The 19,878-nt window shown below is 37.2% G+C and overlaps 1 protein-coding gene across 1 annotated transcript in view; it reads left to right on the top strand.

The window, feature by feature from the left end:
• HNMT (histamine N-methyltransferase) overlaps positions 1-19,205 on the top strand; it is a 30,045-nt gene extending 10,840 nt beyond the window's left edge. Inside the window, exons 3-6 of the mRNA XM_005867012.2 lie at positions 7,194-7,301; positions 8,352-8,482; positions 10,644-10,737; positions 18,553-19,205. Coding sequence (XP_005867074.1) covers positions 7,194-7,301; positions 8,352-8,482; positions 10,644-10,737; positions 18,553-18,908 — 689 coding nt within the window. The 3' untranslated portion in view covers positions 18,909-19,205. The remainder of the gene's footprint in view (positions 1-7,193; positions 7,302-8,351; positions 8,483-10,643; positions 10,738-18,552) is intronic.
• Positions 19,206-19,878: the final 673 nt, after the last annotated feature.

The following is a 19,878-nucleotide window of genomic DNA, read 5'->3' on the forward strand; positions in this document are numbered from 1 at the left end:
CCTCTAAGAATGTGCTATAGTTCTTAAGTCTGCATCCTTTCTCAGCAGCTGGCACCTTGGATGGGGTTTTTTGTTTTGTTTTTCCATATAATCAAAGATCAAGGGTCTCATTCTAACCATTAATTCTGGTTCTAGGAATAAGTTCGAAAAAATTATGATTGTTTGCATAAAATTTTATGGTTTGTTGTCAGGCTCCTCATAATAGCAAAAAAACTTAAAACCAAGCATAACTATCTATCTAAAACTATACATAAAACTATATGTATAAAAGTATACTTTCATATATGTTATAGCATTTATAAAAGTTAATTAAGTCAATTATTGCACGTATATTTAGAAAATAGTATCACCACTACAAATAACACGTTCACATAAATTTTGACATATTTGTGGTATATCTCTCTGTGAGAAAGTAAAAATAATCTATATACATCATGATCTTACATGTGTAGTCTAAAGAAAATTATTTGTTCAAAGGATAAAAAAAACACCTAGGAAATAAACTAAACATTAACTTTTTCTTTCTCTAGTAGTGAGATATTTATTTTCTACCTATACTTGTATAAGTTTCAGGTTTTCTATAGTATTAATTTCATATCCAAGGGCAGGAAAAATAAGCCCAATTAAACCAATAATGTTACAGGTGATGAAAGTGATGGTAAGGCGTGGACGACTGGGGTCTGACAGCTCCTTTAGCTCTGTGACTGGCGCCCAGGCGCTGTTCTGACACATTGTCGTGATGAACTGGCCTCGACCGGCCACGTCTGACTCACCAGTAAGAGGATCGCCACGTGCGACTCCCCGGCGAGAGGATCGCACCTGCACAAACGCTGGAGGAACAGTGCTCCTGTGTTGAAGCCGAGCATCTCCGCAGAGCCCACACCTTCTCCGTGATGAGACTGGGGCGATGCTGACCGAAAGGACGATCATTGTCTGCTGTCTGTGCCTTGTTTTGTGTTGATTATTTCTTGCTTCTTCTTTCACTAGCACAGCAGGCACTCAGACTCTCCCACTGGTTGCAAACCCATAGCTAAAATTATTTTTCATCACTAAGCACAAGGTTATCTGGGCAATTTTTCTTCCTAGAAACAATTTTTTGTGTCTGCTTGTAGTGACTAGGGTGTAAATGACTAGTAAGTTCTCTCGGCAACATGCATGTTTTAACGGCTGTTAATGTGGCGGGCCAGTGGTGGGCAGCTCGGGAGAGAGACTGTGAAGGTTATTTGAGGGCGAGAGGAGAGGGCGGAGAGAGCGCCAGAGCCCGCGATAGTGCACCTGATCTCGCGAGAGTGCACCAGAGCCCGCGAGAGTGCGGAGCCTGCGCAGGCGCACTGGTATTGATGACGTCACGGACTTGTGCTTACCTTGGACTGACTTTGTCAGTTCAAGCAGTTTCGTCTTGTAAATCCTATCATTGGTGAGATCAAGGTAGAAGAATGTTAGCACTTCCCTAAGTGTAGCTCCATATAACAAATATTACAATAGTATATGTATATTAATTTATCTCTACGTTTGTACTGAAGTAGCAGTCAACTATTATTTAAAATTTACAAATGAAAAGCTAAGGCAAAGTTTAGTCTTTCCTGAGTTGTCTAATATCTCTATACTTCAGTGTTCAGCTCCCATTGGGGCATTTTCTCTACGTTTATATTTCATAAAACAATTTGATAGCATGGCTTTTCTTAGGCCTTCTGCAGTTGCAAAGCATTCGTTCAGTCAGTATTATTCCTGGGCCAACAGCCAGAAGGCACACCAAAGCAAATGGCAATGCCCTTTTGACTCAGAATTTATATTTATAACCCCCTTCCTGAGACCCTACAGCTATTTTAATATTCTACAATCATTTTCCCATACTGAGAGAACTACCTCAATACTGAGGCATCCAGGGTGTGGGAGGGAGAGAGAGAGAGAGAGAGGAAAAGAAGTGATCTTGTCAAGAATCTTATATCTTTCACACTGCAACTTAAAATCAGATTGTTCTCCCACTGGTTGCAAACCCATAGCTAAAATTATTTTTCATCACTAAGCCCGAGGGTATCTGGGCAATTTTTCTTCCTAGAAACAATTTTTTGTGTGTGCTTGTATTCTAGTAGAGGGAACAAGGAAGATAATCATCTTAATGCAACATGTAATAAGATAAATTTTTCCTGCTGATAATCTGAAGAATTCACATGTATTTTGATATGAGAAATGAAGCAGGAATAGATGGAAATCAAATGGCGGGAGATATCTTGACAGACTTTAATCCCCTGTTTTCTTGACCTGTAGATTTTCTCATTTGGAGAAGCCACAGGGTTCTCAGGTTGGGATTTGTGACTCAATGTAGCATAGGCTCAGTTAGAAGGACAAGCCATCATGAATGTATGACAAGTGCTTTTCCAACTTGTCATTTTAGTATGGAGCTTCCCACTTAGGAAGGGAAATCTTCATTTCCCTCATTCCCAGGCTCTTTCAGATTTCCCTTAAATGTTACCTTTTCCATGAAGTGTACTTGACCACCCAGTGGGAAATTACAGAGACCCCCTTCACGGCTTCCTCTCACTGTTTTTTGCCTTGGTTTTCTCCATGGGACTTAACACCATCCATAAAGGTTGGATGTTTATGTCTGTTTTATTTGTTGCTAAATCTCCAGTAATTAGCATCTGGCATTCAGTAGGTGCTCAAAAATATTTAATTAATGTATAATAACTTCAACTTATTGAGTAATTGCTATATATCATGAACCATGGTAAATTACCTCCATATAATATCTCTTACCTTTGCAATGACCCTATAGCATAGACCATATTATTCCTAATTTATAGATGTGTAATTTAAGGAGTAGAGATATAAGACATTTTGTATAAAGTAATTCTGGTGAATACTATATTTAGTTTTTCTCTTTTTAGCCTTTAATATTTTAAGTTTTTCCATTTTTAATCAGATGACTTTGGATTCCAAGCAAAAACTACATGTCCCTACTAACTCATTAAATATATACTTGAAATTCAGGAAGTGAAGAAAGTTGTCTAAAAGATGAAATTCCCATTCCTCCCCTTTCTTGTTTTTGAACATTTTTATAAATTCTATATCAAGGATGTCAATTTTATTGTCCCTCTTTAAATATAGACATGATACATTTAAAATATGACTCATATGAAAGCAAACTATTATAACCACAAAAATATCTGTCTGAAAAATTAAGCAAAACACTCATCGTAGCCCAGGAAGGAGACATGAGAAGTCATGCTATAGTTGTGGCTGATTTGAGGAAAGGGTGATACAAAGGAAAGAGATTTGCAAGAAAGGAGAGTTTGAAAATGTAGTTTTCATTTAACTTCCCAAATAAAAATGTCAGCATATTCTGTTTGATAGAAATAACATAGGCGTGAACAAAACAGAAAAAAGTTCACAATCCAGCCTAATAGAAAATTTGTGATTGGTGTTGATGCATGTCTGGATCTTTCTAATTTTACTCAAGTTTCACATATTGATCAACTGAGAAAATCAGTTCATCATCATAAAGTGCAGACACCAAAATTATTAATTTGTTTAGGTAGTCATAAAGGGGAGAGGGGAGAAGCTGAGTGGAGGAGGTCCCGGTTTGGCTCAGTGGCTAGAGCGTCAGCCTGTGGACTGAAAGGTCCCAGGTTCGATTCTGGTCAAGGGCATGTACCTTGGTTGTGGGCACATCCCCAGTAGGGGGTGTGCAGGAGGCAGCTGATCGATGTTTCTCTCTCATCAATGTTTCTAACTCTCTATCCCTCTCCCTTCCTCTCTATACAAAAATCAATAAAATATATTTTTAAAAAAGGAAGGGAGGGGAGGGGAAAAGGGGAGAGGAAGAAAAGAAGGATGGTGTGTTTGAATAGAGTTGCTTAATCATTATAATTTTTCCATTTGTCACAAGAAACTTCGTATATTTTGTTCCAAAGCTTTGGGGAAAACAGACAACTGTTGACATTATATATCTAAAGGCTTAGGATGTCCAAAATAAGTAGTCTACAGTTGTCAGAATTCTGATTAAGCAATGTCTAATGAAATCATCTGTGAAATGAGACTGACTAAAAAATAAACATGTATTGCCTTATTTCCCTTAAATGCTGTTTTCTGGATCTCAAATTTAAGATTCCCAGAAGGTTTTGCAATGCACAGTAAAAAAGCAGGCTGTTGGCTTCCACATTTCTTTTGTTTACCCCTGATTTTGCTCAGAATTTCTGAATTATTTGACTGATTCATTTCTAGTTTACTCTCCCCCATTCTTTTGGCACATTAGTTTAGCTTGTGTGCTCTCTAAAAGCATTTATAGAGTGCGTAATGTCTGATACTGGAGCACATTCATAATGTTATAGCTCCTGCTCAGAAGGATTCAGTTGAGAAAGAACAAATGGTCTCCTTCCTTCCTTTTTTCTTTTTTTTTTAAATCTCTTTACTGCTGGTTCTTGGTTCTATAGGGTCTGATAGCCCCTCATATACTTCTCAGTGATTGATGTTGTTCAATCTACCATTTTAGAGTCTTTGATTCTGTTTAAGAAACTCATTGGAATCAAGTCTCTGCTAGTGAATAAAATAAGATCAAGGAACTCAAGAACATTTTATCTGTGTTGCCATTGCCAGTCAATTGATGGGTAGTTTCTGTCTGAGGGTTCTGATGATACTTCCGGCTCTATGGGAAAGACTACCACGGCATCAGTCTTTTGTGGAAGTGTTCAAGATGCATAGGAGCTAGTCAGGTGAAGTGAGGAGGTAAGGGGAGAATAATTCTGTAAGAGGAGAACGCATGGGGAATAGAGTGTGGAACAGCATGGTGTATGTAGGGCAAAGAAGGGATGAGAAGGGTGGAAATGTAAGAATCTGGGTTTCTGGAGCCAAAAGTTTCAAAATATGAAGTTGTGAGACCTGAGAAAAGGGGGCCAGGCAGGGTGGTCTATGCTAGTTAAGAAGTCTGGGCTTTACTCAGTTGTTTAATCATCAGAAGGTTATAAGCAGGGAAGTGATGAGCTTGTTGAGCAGAAGGAAAATGATTGCATTTCCATTATGTGGGTTTCAAAATGTGGTGATTGGGGTCCTCATAATTGAGAATTTTTTAAATTTAAAAATATATGGCTAGGCTGGTAGAGGCAAGAACAGAACTTTGGGCTTTGGTCTCTTGGGGCAAGTGGGGATCTCTCTGTTTCTCATCAGCCTACAGCTTTTCTTAGCAGCCTTTGCCTTAGGTATTTTATTTACCCTTCAAAAATAGTAACTGTGGAGAAGAATAAAAACTTCCTGTGCCCTTTTAATACTTGGTCTCATTAGTAAAGAGTTAGAGCAAATACTTTAGAGTTAGCCAAATGTGCTAAACTTTAGGCATACTAATACCCCCTGAGTGTCAAATTATTCAAGTCACCTTTTCTGGTTGGGAATAATCTTGTGGAGTTTGTGACAGTATAGTGATTAGGATTAAGTGAGGTGTTCCAATTAAAGTCCCTGCACCATGTTTGATAAATAGTAGGTGAGCAATAAATGGCAGCTGGAATTGAAAAGGAAGAAATGAAAGGTGTCATGTTGGTAGGGCCAGCTTTGGAGAAAACTGTCACACAGGCTCTTCATTCTCCATTTCAGCCTCCATCCCACTCCTCCCCCCAGTTCCCCACCATCTCCTATTACCAGTACTTGGGGCTCTCGTTACACCGTTATACTCCCTTCCTGTCTCCCATTAGCATATTGTGTTCCTGATTTACCTTCCTCATCCCCTTCCTCTTAGACCTCCAAGTCCCATGATTTATGGTTTTGTCGCCTGCCATATCTAACCATGAAAAAGTTCTGTCAATGTAATTTATGCCAAAACATTAAAGACTAAAATCATTTGAATACGCTAGTCTTGCACATAGGTCTGTTTTAGTGAAGGTGTCAACATCATAACCTAAGAGAGTAAAAGTGCAAAACTTAAATTGGGAGCATCAGTAATAGGGAGAGAAGACATCTTTTTAAAGAGAGGAACTCAATAATAATAAAAACGAACAGCTGACATTTATTGGGTGCCGACTCTATCTTGCACTGTGCTTTATATGCCTTGCCTCACATAACACTCACAACCAATAAATTATGTGCCATCATTGCTATTTTTGTGTTGAGGAAATTACAGCTTAAGAGGTAAAGCAAATTGCCAAAGGTCATATATACCTAGTAAGTGAAGAAAACAGGTTTGGGACTCAAATCCATTCAACTTACCACCATCTCTCTCATGCAATCACTTACAGTCTAAATTTTCATCAGGGCAGGTATCTATTTCTCTTCTTGTCATCATTTGCTAGAGCCTAGTAAAGTGTCTGGCACATAGTCAACAATCAATTAATAGTTGATGCATAAATTAATGACTAAATATCAATTCCACTAAAACCTCCTATCCATTTACCTCTCTGGTATCAATCTCTTTCTTGGAGGCTGTGCCTTGCCCAGTATTTCAGAACTCTGAACTGCCAGGGTCCCACGTATAATGCTCTGCTTCCTACATTATACCTCCATCTTTCTGTCCTCTCTACCTGAAGTTCCTTCCTCATTTCCCCAGAAATCTCTGGGCTAACTTCTACTTACCCTATAACACAGAGATCAGGAGTGGTCTTTCTCCATGAAGCTTTTATCTCTTTAGCCTCTTCCTATCCTCTCCCTCACTGTCTCCTTTCCTCTTCCCACCTTAGCCCAGACAGGGTTCTCTTCCACTAGACCACAGTCTGACATATTTTTGTATCCTTTTTTATACCTGACATATTTTGCATATAACATATATTTTGGTATGCTTCTTTCCTAGCCTAATTTATTCTAAGGTACATGTTCTTTTATATTTTAACATAATGGGGATACATTTTCCAGTTAATGATATCTTAAAATTATAATTAACTTTTTTTTCTGACACTAATACAAAAGGAAGGATTGATTACATCCTCTGATCAATGGCATCTTAGATTAAATGTAATACAATAGTAGATATTGAATAAATGTTATGTGAATGAATGAATGAATAACAATCATAGCCTTCCTCAAATTACATTATTATTCCTGCTTACAACCTAGCTGTTCTGCATCATAGACAATGTGGCAGGGAAACAACTGAGCATTATTCTTTATACATGCTGGACTTTCCTAGTAAAACTAAGACAAATAAACTAGCTGAAATTATTCTTAATCATTTATTCTTGGACCAATGTGATCTGTTTCCTATGCTTATATTGTAGGTGAAATTGATCTTCAAATTCTCTCCAAAGTGCAGGATCAATTCCCAGGAGTTCATATTAACAATGAAGTTGTTGAACCAAGTGCTGAACAAATTGCCAAGTATAAAGGTACCTGTAACCCATGGGGCTTTATGTCAAATTCTATCCCGAAAGGCTTATCATCCCAAATGTGTCCCTTTAATCATTAACAGATTGTTATTGTAGTATGTTCTTAGTAAGCTTAATGGGAGAGGAACTTAATCAATTTCTTTCCTTGGCAGGGACAAACACCTCAGAATATGAACATGAATAATTAAACTTTTTTACTTGCAGACTCTCCATCCATTCACTGGCCACCAATTACTGTTTTGGATGTTTATTCTTAGAGACAGAGTTATCAATTCATTCAGAAGTATTTAATCAGAATCTCTGTCCTTAAAGATCTTAGGATTAATAGGTTATAGTAGAAATCTGCAAACTTTTTCTGAAAAAGGCCAAGAAGTTGTAAAATTTTAAATTTAGAAGGCCACAGCATCTGTCACAACTAATCAACTCTACCATAGTAGCACAAAGGCTGTCATAGAGAATACATAAACGAATGCCTGTGGATATATTCCAATAAAACTTTATTTATAAACACTAAAATATGAATTTGTTATTATTTTCACATATAACAAAATAGTATTCTTATTTTGATTTTGTTCAGTCATTTAAAAGTGTAATGGCATGAGATATAAAAGACAGAGGCATGGAGTCAGGAAGTAGAATCCTATGTTTTTAGCTTGCAGTTCATTTAAAAATAGGTACTGGGCCAGATGTGGTCCATAGCACCATATTTGCTGACTCCTGGGTTACAGAATCATATCACCTGTTTTATATCAGTTTTCCATCGATAAAACCCATGAGTTGATTCCCTATTAATACTGAGATAATATAACCTATGTTTGATCAGGGTCCTCCTAATTATTTCTTATTGACTTTTTCTTTCATCTCTAAATTCACTTAATACTAGAAAAAAATTAAGATGAACTCTCTGGTCTTCCAGAGCTATATAAAAAGGAAAAATGTGTTTTATATTTGTTATGTGTATAACATTGATTGCATTAAAATTCTAAGTGGAAATAGGTTCCACATTTGCAATTAAAATAGATTGTGTGCCACCTCTTTTCTGTATTTTAGAGTTTGTAGCTAAGTCATCAAACCTTGAGAACATAAAGTTTGCTTGGCATAAGGAGACATCATCTGAATATCAAAATAGAGTGATGGAGAATAAAGAACTTCAGAAGTGGGACTTTATTCATATGATTCAGGTAAGAAGTATTTATTGTTACAAATGATCAGAAAGGAGATTTTTCATATATATAAACTATTCTAACTTTAAAAAGAAAAATGAGAATCTGATTTTATAAGTGAGCATATTCAAATTGAGGATAAAGATGTTGATAATACTAAGAAATTCTCTGTAACATTAAAAATGCCAGTTTTCTCTACTCAAAATACTTCCAGAGTTACTGATTTTTTTTCACTCTTGGCTTGATTAATTTTCATAGGACTGAAAGTTCATAGATAGATCTGAGGACAGTAGATTTGAGGATGCAGAGTGTAACATTTCCTAACACAGTTCTCCAGTAACTCTAATGATCTAGATCAGTGGTTCTCAACCTTCCTAATGCCGCAACCCTTTAATACAGTTCCTCATGTTGTGGTGACCCCCAATTTCATTGTTACAAATTGAACATAATTAAAGCATAGTGATTAATCACAAAAACAATATGTATTTATGTATGTATGTATATGTTTTTCGATGGTCTTAGGCGACCCCTGTGAAAGGGTCGTTCGATCCCCAAAGGGGTCGTGACCCACAGGTTAAGAACCTCTGATCTAGATGGACCAACTTCTCAAAGTTTTTCTGAATCCTCCTGCTTTTGCCTTCTGTTGATGACCTGGGTAGTGTGCTTGTGACAAAAGGGGCAGGTTAGATGATTCCTCAGGTTACTGAAGTGTTATTAATACCAGTTAGTCATTCAGTAGGAATTTATTTCCATGGTCCAACACTGGCAGTAAAGGGGGTAACTATTCAGTAGATAGTATGGAGACATATTTCCACTGCTCTTTCTGGATACCATATGGATGTATAGGCATCCCTTAGAAGATGTGTATATTTTAGAAATACCACAATTAATAACAACATGTTTCTTATTTTCTATAGTCCACAAGAACAGTTACTCCAAAAGAATAAACTTAAAATTGGCATATTCAGGCAATCCTACATCTCTGCTCTCTTAGCTGACAAGATCCTTTACCTGTAAGGAAGTGCCCAGCGAGCCTATGATACTTCTCTATTGGACTTGCTTCCCACCTCCTCATACAACTATTTTATACCTCCCTCTCTCCCCTACACCTCCTGTAGCCCTTATCCCACCACTCATTCCAAACCAATGGCTCACTTCATAGTGTAGGGAAAAGAGAAACCATCAGATGGAAACTCATCTTTCTTCGCCCTCCAAATTTACAAACAAAGCTGCAACATCCCCAAGGGGTCCCGGATTGCGGGAGGGTGCAGGCCAGGCCGAGGGGCCCCACTGGTTCATGATCGGGGCTGGGGAGGGACACAGGAGGTTGGCCAGGGGAGGGGCCGCGGAAGGGCTCCAGGGCATGTCCGGCCCATATCGCTCAGTCCTGATCTGCTGGACCCCAGCAGCAAGCTAACCTACCAGTTGGAGCATCTGCCCCCTGGTGGTCAGTGCACATCATAGTGACTGGTCAACTGGTCAACTGTCTGCCCCCTGGTGATCAGTGCACGTCATGGGGAGCGGTTGAGCAGCCTTAGCATATCACACTTTGATTGGTTGAACGGATGACTGGACACTTAGCATATTAGGCTTTTATTATATAGGATGGGTAGACTGACTTTTAGCATCTTGTGACCAAGCATGTAACTTCATGCATTATCCAATCCTTTCCTAGAGAATCTGTTGACATCAGAGCTTTTCACATTTTCCGTGATTTAAAAAAAGCATCTGTAAGCACATGGTGAAGCTAGTACAAAGGTACAAAGGGCTTAATTTTAAAGAAACTTTCTGTGAAATGGAGTCTGTGTTTATGGTGCCAGCACCATTTTCTCCCAGTAAATTATTAAAAGGTACCAAATATGGAGTAAGCCTAGAAGCATCGCCTCCACGTGGAGCAGAGACTGAGTGTCTCCAGCTGTAGATGTCAGTGTTATTAAAGCCAGAAAGTGTAAATTTAAAACCATTTGGCTCTAGTTGAGTAAATAAAAGTTTCCCTTTTCCCCCCAAAATGTTTATTCTATCTCTCCATATAACATTTTTACTTTTTAGGTTTCTTAAATGTTTTGTTCAGTAAAATCCACTCCACTTGAAAATCAAACTTTCTAGTGAGTATCTGGTCCAAGCACACAAAGATGTTGACGTAGAAAAGTGTCTCATATCTCTTTTCCTTCATTTCTAGATGCTGTATTATGTAAAAGACATCCCAGCTACCCTGAAGTTCTTCCACAGTCTCTTAGCTCCCAGTGCTAAGATTCTTATTGTTCTTGTGTCAGGTAAGTTATTTTTATCCAGCCTGGATAGACCACAGTAGTGCATATATGTATGGAGGCCTGTGTTTGAAGGCCGTATGAGGCAAGGCCTTCACAATAGCCCCCAATTAAGGGGGTCTCCAGGCATTAAATGTCTATTTACTTCTGTCTCCTGAGAAAAATTTTTTATCTATATGTAAATTCTTTTTATATCACATAGAGCAAATGCAACTGTTAGTAACTTTTTTAATGAGACTAAAAATACTAAATATTTCTGTTTGCTCCTTTGTTTCCATTGAATGTCTCTCTCTTTACCCTCTGTGATCTTTATTAATAAATAAATAAAGGTTAAACTATTTGGGGTACCATCATATTCGGCTAATTTGCATTTCTAGAGCCATTATCAATACTGTTCATTATAGGTTTTTTCAAATAACTATTAAAAATAGTTCACTTGTTTTGTTTTATGTGTTTTATTTTCCAAATAAGGCATTTTATCCTCTCCTGTTGCTTCCAGGGATATAATAAGTACCACACAGAGAGCATAAGTATACATGTTAGCAAATGAGACATTGTAATTGTTGAATTCATTAATTCATAATTTCTTTCATTTTTCAATCTTTATGGACTGTCCCTGCAATGCAAGGCAGGTTAATTGTATGTACAAAATAGTTTCTATCTTCTTAAGCTTATACCAGACCCCGTACTCAAAAATCCATGTCACAAAATTCATTTTTTTTTTAATATGAAGAATGGTTTTAAGGATGATAAACATGGTTGTTAGCCTTAATCCAGGGTTTGAACTCATGTGGCAGTCTGGCAGGTGAGCACTCCTGTACACAACCTCTTCCCCAAGGGAACATTTTGATATACTATTTTTACCTCTGGTTAGTTAAAAATACTCATTTAAGTGGGAGAGTTCTGTCTTCCTATTTAGAAGTGCTTATGTGAACTGGATGCTTCCTGCTAATCTCTCTCTAAATAAGGACACTTGGGTGAAGCACTTTGTTCTACACTTATCAATTCAAAAGTAAACTTAATTATCAACAATAAAAGCAGCCTATTTTTGACAATCTGTATCCATAGTACAGAAAAACTGTTGTAGACAGGAACAGCAATTCATCCAGAAGTCATATGTTTGATTTTAGAATGTATTGAATATCCATAGACAACCCACTCTTACTTATGTTCAGTTTATTCTTAAATATTTTCAGAAGTAAAGTATCTGAGTGTCAAGGGGCAGCTTTCTATTAGTAAATGTCTGCAAATAAGAAAAAGACAGCCTGTTTAGCAAGTGGCATGAGCAGTCTACAAGCAACTGAGAATTGACTAAGTGTCCTTATGGATACAAGATTCTGCTGGCTATATCACGAATCAGTTAATATAATCCATGGTATATTGGCATCAAGAAATGTGCAAACCAAAACAGGCCCCGTGAAACATATGATGATACATGAAGCAAGAATGCTGAGGCACTTCTTAGCAGTGTGAACTTGGTCTATGAATCTAAGTTTATTCAAGGGCTATTTCTGGATAATCATACCTACATTATTGCACCTATGCATATATGTGATTCATATGTACTATGTCTATATACTTTCATGGGGAAAATAAAAAAACTAAAGATTTTAAATCAGATAGCTTTTTCTAAAGTACTTTAAGTCAAATATTATTTAGTCAGTGTGGTTTGATGGTGAAAATATTTTACCAACTTTTTCAGTTTGCAGTTCATAATTCTTCATTATGGCACACAGCATTGTAGATAGGTATATCTGCAGGAGGAAATATTGTTAATGGTTACTGATCCTAGACATAAGCATGCAACAAATAATAGTTGTTGAATTAGTAAAGGGACTCTCATTATTTCCTTTCTTTACCATATACACTTCTTTCTTAGAAGATTTTATACAGCTATAGAAGAAATATATACATTTATTTTTAAAGAACCACTTAGCAAAAGGAAAAATAGGTTTAGGTATTTTATTTTGGACTTTCCATTTCCCTCTTAAGGCTAAAAGTTATAGCTTTATTGCTTCTGTTTATCAGGAGAGTTATTAAGTATAAGTAAAAAATTAAAAACAAACCATCTTATGCAATATAGTTTCTTTTGCAGTTAAAGAAAATATTCCACGTTTAAGGGGAATAAAATTGTCATCAACTTAGTGTAACCTGAATGACTAATACTTAACTCTTAACAATCAAGAGTAAATGACTGAAGTCCTCACCTCAAGCCACTTGGTCATCTATCACTTGCTCTGTGACTCCCGAGGAAACCTGAGTCATGCTTCTGATGGTTGCCAGCCACTGTTTGCTCCAAACTTCTCACAGTTCAACTTTGGATTTCTTATGGCCAAACCTTGCATGTGCTGCAGCTACCTTTTTTGGTCATGTTCTGCTTTACCCCAAACATGGACATGGCTCTATTTCCTTCGTTCATCAAAGCACTGTTTGATTTGGGGAGACGTTGACGTCTATGAGGAGGAAGAATAGCAGAAACAGAATTTAGTATCAACGTCTCACAGCCACTCTTTTTCCAACCTTTCTCTTGCTCAGTTGGGGCCCACTTTCCCTTCACCTAGTCATAACTTCTCTCAGACTTCACCCATATCCTCTTAGCTCAGTACTTTCTCTAAAATACCAACTCCTTACTTCCCCCTTCCATAGAGCAAACTCCCTTTTACTCTAGCTCTCTCACCTCGATAAATCTATGCACCTATAAATTTCTCTTATCAACAATAGATTTTCAGCCAAGATAAATTATATTGGCCACTTAGTGTATAGAAATGACTGCAATTTCCTTTTATAATAATAGCAGCAATTGCTTTGTTGTATTAATACAGCCAATATAAATATATGGGTCAGTGCTTAGAAAAATAGTCATGGTAAGTTTCCAACAGTGGAGACAAATTTAATCACAAGAAATGTCCAATTGGATTTGTCTTATATCATTGTCAATCAACATGTATAGGATTGATCCACATTTTTATTTAGTCTTTTTTTTCATTTTCATTTCGAATCCCTGTCTTCCAGACCATTCTGTGGATAATAAACAAGCTTGAGAAAGCTCTCTAGGGCATCTGAGGTGCCCAGTCAACTTCCCTCCTCACCCGTATATAAAAGCCATTGCCCTAAACAGCCTTCTCAGCCCAAATTATAATTCCTGAAACCCCACTCTCCATACTTGTCCAATGAAAACATTCCTTAAACTCAAATATTGCCCTAAAACTTGGAACACCTACACCAAAATGATTCACATTAGGCTCTGTTTTTATCAGGTTTCTCACAGTCACTTTCTAAATGGAATCCACTTTATAATTATCTAGAAGTGAAGAAACCTGTTTGTATATTTCCTTGATTCCAGGGCAATATTGTCATTCATAGCATCACTGCAATGAAGAAAATTGAGTGCTCATTGTAGACAGATTCCGAAAGCCTAAATTAAATTTCATCATTAAATTAAATGTCTAAGAGCACTCATCTAGCCATTGTCTTATCCAGGCAGATAAAGGTATGTCTGCATTAACATCTTGTTCTACGTGGTCATATTAAATATCACAGCTAAGGCTCTTGTCTGTCGATCTTAGTCACTGACCTGTTATTGAAAGGACAAGTTATTTCTTCTTAATAGACTGAGTTACTCAGTCATTTGAGCACCATATAGATACTCATTTTTGCAGTTATTACATTAGAAGATAATGAAATATGGGGTCAGTTTCTAGATTTAATTATGCGGAGTACCTAGCTTGGCTAAGGATCCATGTGTGTTCAGCCATATTCAAAACACAGAATGCTCAGCTCCATGCTGGCTGCCCAGGGTGGTCATTGTGTACACTTGGTTCATTCAGCTTTTATTGAGCTCGGGGAGTAAGTCAGTGCTGGGCTCTGAAGGTTGCAAAGATTACTTTTCCTTTTCCTTTGAAAAGCTGCTAATTTAATGGAGGATCCAGACCAGACAGTGTAAACACTTTCAGCGGTGTGCTGAGTTTCCTATTAGAGGCATGTGGGGAGTTTAAGGAGAGTTCCTTGAGAGCAGGGGACTCTGCCTCTTATTTCTACTCTCAGATCTTGCAAAGCCCTTGGCACCTAGAAGACACCCAGTAAATGTGTTTGAATTGAACTGAATAATTGCTTATTATTTCTCCTTTATGTGATCCAAGCTACTTGTTCTGAATGTCCTTCCAAAAAACACACAAGTAAATACCATGTTTTAGCTAAAACTTACCACATAATGGACATGGAATCAGATAGATAACATCGACAGTTCTGGAGATTTGAAGATAGGTTTAATAAACACAAATAAAAGACTCAATAAAGAAGATTACATATTCACACACACACAGTCTACACATGGGTGGACAAAAGCAATGAAGGGTAGGCAAGTGGAACTAATGAGAAGAAAGAGAAATTGAAGTCAGAATTAAATGCCAGCATGTGCTGGTCAGCCCATTAGAGTACGTGTTGCTTGAGGGGAGAGAGAGGCTTGCCTCTGTGTTGCTAAGGACCCATTACAGAGCTAGCCCATTTCATTTAACGATAACGAGCAGAAGTTCCTGATTATGAAGATAAAAGATTCGATTTGAAAACAAGAAAACTAAGAAAAAGAAGAAAACTAAGAACAAAAGAGGTGTATCACACACTAAAATGATGTCAGCAACATGTTTTTCTGCAAATGTAGTAGCCAGGTATTAGTTGAATGAGTTGTTAATTAATATGCAATGTATCTGGTTAAGGGGGCTTAGCCAGAAGGAGGGCACTCAAGTTTTGTGTGTCCTTCCCTCTCCTTACCTGAATAAGGAAGGAGGTAAATCCTGTGTGTGATTTTTAATACAGCGGGAAAAAACAATCTGGTTTATTCCATGTTGAAAACAAAAGTAGCACCATATGCTGTGCCCACCGAGAGCCATTATGATAATGCATCCGTCAGAAAGTGTATAATTGCTCAGCTCAGAAAAGGCACCGAGTCACAGAACACTGACACCAGCACATTTTCTGCAATTAGTGTTTTGTTCTTTTTTCTCTGCCAGGTTGAAAAAATTATGATAACAGAGCCTCTCCTCAACCGCTGAAATATTTATGTTCTTATAAAGTCTTATTTGTAAGGCAAATTCTTTTTCGGGAAGATAATCTCTGTATTGGAATGAAAGATCTTTTAATATATACTCATGACCCTCATTTTTTTCCCATTGGACTGAGGTTTTATTGTTTTCTGCTTCATTCCAATTCCTAGAGCATATCCTGCGGTTATCACTTCCTCTTCTGAAATATAAGTAGAACATCAGTTATCTGGGCTATTTGTTATTTACTATTTCCTGCCTCGAATAGTCTCTTCTGTTTAGTTAAATCTGGGGACTTCAGCTTAGTCTGAGGATAAAGGGCAGGAGTGTTTGAGCATCCTGTGATTATATGCACAACTGTGCGGGTGTGTCTTGTTTGTGTACTTTTCCAGAGAGTCGGTTACTTTCATTAGATCATAAAAGAGGTTTGGGAACCGAAATAAATTCAAGCCTTTGAAATCTTCACTTTTAATCCTAGAAGTTCATAGAAAATATAGTTCTCTGTTATATTGCTGTGGCCAAGTCCAGCTTAATTATGTAACCCTTCAACAATGTTTACTATGTGCCAGTCATAGTTCTAAGTGCCTTACCTTTTAAACTCAGTTAATCCCTGCAGAAATTCTGTGGGTAGATTCTATTATTATTCCTGCGTTACAGTTGGTAAAACTGAGGCACAGGTTCAAAAAGTTTCGAAAGAGGAAAAGCCAGGCTTCATACTCAAGCAGTTGGGCATTAGTGTCCATCTTTAATTCACTGTACCATCTGTGTATGTAACAGCCATTATTACAGGCATGTATCAGAAGGTCCACAGATCGATTTTCATTTGTTTTGATTTATTGTAATCATCGATTTCTGAACAGCAAGTTTGCTTTTTCACAGTCTCAAGATTATAACCAGTAGAAATTATCAAACTAATTTCATAATGTAATGTTCATTTATTTTGTAAGTACTTATTATACACCTGCTCTGTGCTTAGCATCGTGCAATGATTCACTTAAAGTATCTCATTTAATACTTTCCGGTGCATTTGAGGTAAGTATGGTTGTTCCCATTTTATAAAACTGAGATTCTGGGAGACTAAATAACAAATCTCATTTCAATTATGAAATGTCAGAATAGTCCAACAGCCTATGTCTCTCTCTCCTAGGCTTCTCTTGGCTTCTACACTGGGCTGGGTTTTCAAAAGTAAATGCAGCAGATATTGCTAAAACATCCTCTAAAGTTGGGGACAAACCTATAGAAATCAACCTAGCTATTGGCAGTCCAAAGCAGAATGTAGTAAATGGATAGACATGAGGCTTTAGTTTGAGTAAATCATTTATTGTGCTCTTTTTTTTTATTCCAGTTTTTACTCTTACATGCTCTCCTCTGAACTCAAAACAAACAAACAACTATCTTGCTTCTGTCACCACCTGGATGCCCAATAGGTATCTCAAATTTACATTTCTAAAATCACGCCTGATGATACATTTAAAACTGCTCCTCCCTCATTCTTCCCACTTCCAATAATGACAATTCTCTCTTTTTAGGTGCTTGGGTCAAAATTATTGGGGTTATTACTGACTTTTTTGTTTTGTTTTTACTCACACCCAGTAACAAAATTGTTGGCAAATGGCAATGTATGTAGGAGTGTAACATATAAAACATCCAACCACTTCTCATCACCTCCAAGCTCGCTGGTCCAAGTTCCCATCATCTGTCACCCAGGTTATTGGAGTCACCTTCTTACTTTTCTCCCAGCCTCTGTCCTTATGCCCCTATACTTGCTTTTCTTCTGTGTGGCCAGAGTGATATTATTAAAATGCAAGTCAGGTTAAGTCACTCTAATGTCAATATGGAAGCCCCATTTGGTTACTGAAATTTAAATAACCTAAGATGAATTATAACGTAAAATACATTTTCTCAGTCACACAAGCCACAATTAAAGTGCTCCATAGCCACAAGTGGAATTCATTTAATTCCAATCTCACCAGCTTCCTAACTAGTTCTTAAACATGCCAAGAATGTTCCTGCCTCAAGCCCTTTGCAATTGCTCTTTCCGCATCCTGGAGTAATCTTCCCTCCTCTGGCAGCTGGCAGGCACCTGGGATCCAGGCTGGCTTCCCTCAGGCTGCCTGCAGGCACGCGGGGCCCCAGGCTGACTTCCCTCTGGCCCCTGCTTCATCAGGAAGTATGTCCGGAATGATGTCTGGAAGACGTCTGGTCTAATTAGCATATTACCCTTTTATTATTATAGATGGTTTGTCATGTCTGTGCTCAAATGTCATATCATAAGAGAGACTGTCTACATACAGTGGTTCTCAACCTTCTGGCCCTTTAAATAGAATTCCTCATGTTGTGACCCAACCATAAAATTATTTTCATTGCTACTTCATAACTGTAATGTTGCTACTGTTATGAATCGTAATATAAATATCTAATATGCAGGATGGTCTTAGGCGACCCCTGTGAAAGGGTCGTTCGACCGCCAAAGAGGTCGCGACCCACAGGTTGAGAACCGCTGGTCTACAATCACCCTATATAAAACAGCAAACCATCCAACTCTTTGACCTTCCTTATTTTTGCTCTGATTTGTTATCATTTGCACTTAGTATCATCTGATATATGATATATTTATTTATTTAACTTTCTCCCTACCCTCAACCCCTCAATCCTTGAATAAAGCTACACAAAGGCAAGGATATTTTTTAATTGACTATTCTATCCCAAGTATCTAATGCACTGCCTGGCAGGGCAGGTAAATGAAAGAAAGAGTGAATGAAAGCATGACTCTGTTCTCTCACAGGAACCAGTGCCTGGGACAAGCTATGGAGAAAGTATGGATCCCGCTTACCCCGGGATGACCTCTGCCAGTACATCACATCCACGGATGTCACTCAGATGCTAGACAAGTTGGAGATTAAGTATGAGTGTTACGACCTTCTGTCCACCATGGATATATCTGACTGTTTTATTGATGGCAATGAAAATGGAGACCTGCTTTGGGATTTTTTGACAGAAACCTGCAACTTTAGTACCACAGCCCCACCTGATCTCAAAGCAGAAATTGTAAAAGATCTGCAGGATCCTCAATTCAGTGTAAAGAAAGATGGAAAGGTTCTTTTTAATAACAGTCTGAGTTTCATAGTGGTTGAGGCATAAATATCAATCATGAGAAGAATGTATTCAAAAATTATATTTTAAACAATGTGGATCATTTATGTCTGTATTAAGATTACAAATACATCTCATAATATAAATAGAGCATTGTCTCATATGTAAAATCTAGAAAATCCCAAGAAATTCTTGGACTTCCACGTACACCATATATGAAAATGCTGGCCTTATCCTATATCTTCTCCAGTAAAGAGACTACCTGCAGGCTAAATACCACAAATGCTGGAAAAATGAGACAACTAAATTTTACTGGCTTGTTGACAATAAAATCCTTTCCATTTATTAATTGTACTGGAATTTCCTAGAACATCAATAAAGTATATACTATGGATTCTTTAAATAATAGTAAAGTAGATGCTTATTGATACTTTGAACACTAAAAAAGTATGTTTATTGATTTTTCCCTTTTTGTGAAGTATTTGTCTTTGTACATCCAACTATTATAGCTTCTATTTTATTTTTATTGATTACTAAAACAGTAAGATTGCAGGGGATTTTCTAAAACTTATTTGATTTTCTTTATTTTAATTTTAATTATAAACACCCATGACCCTTATAAAATAGTACATCTCTTTATATAAGTAAATAATTGATTTTATAATAAATAAATAAATATATTTTTAAAGTAAGTTAACTATTACTCCCTGTTAGAAACAAAACAAAAATAATGTTTTACTAAAGCACTCATGAACTCTCATTCTCCCATGAATGAAGCCTTTAACACAGTATGATAGTCTCTCTCTTTCACAGTACAGAGCTACCACTTAATGCTGCATATAGTCACTTTAAAGAGTTAATGTCCCTCCCTAATCTCTTAGCAGTATGGAGCCTATTTGCATTAAAAAAATGACTACACTTTGTTGTTCATAATAAGTAAAACTGACTTGCATTGCCCTCTTTCCTTGGACAACTTCATCAATGTTTTTTGAATTATAAGTTCCAACAAATGAAACGA

The sequence above is a fragment of the Myotis brandtii genome, unplaced genomic scaffold, assembly GCF_000412655.1.
Source record: "Myotis brandtii unplaced genomic scaffold, ASM41265v1 scaffold243, whole genome shotgun sequence".
In the NCBI taxonomy this organism is placed as follows: domain Eukaryota; kingdom Metazoa; phylum Chordata; class Mammalia; order Chiroptera; family Vespertilionidae; genus Myotis; species Myotis brandtii.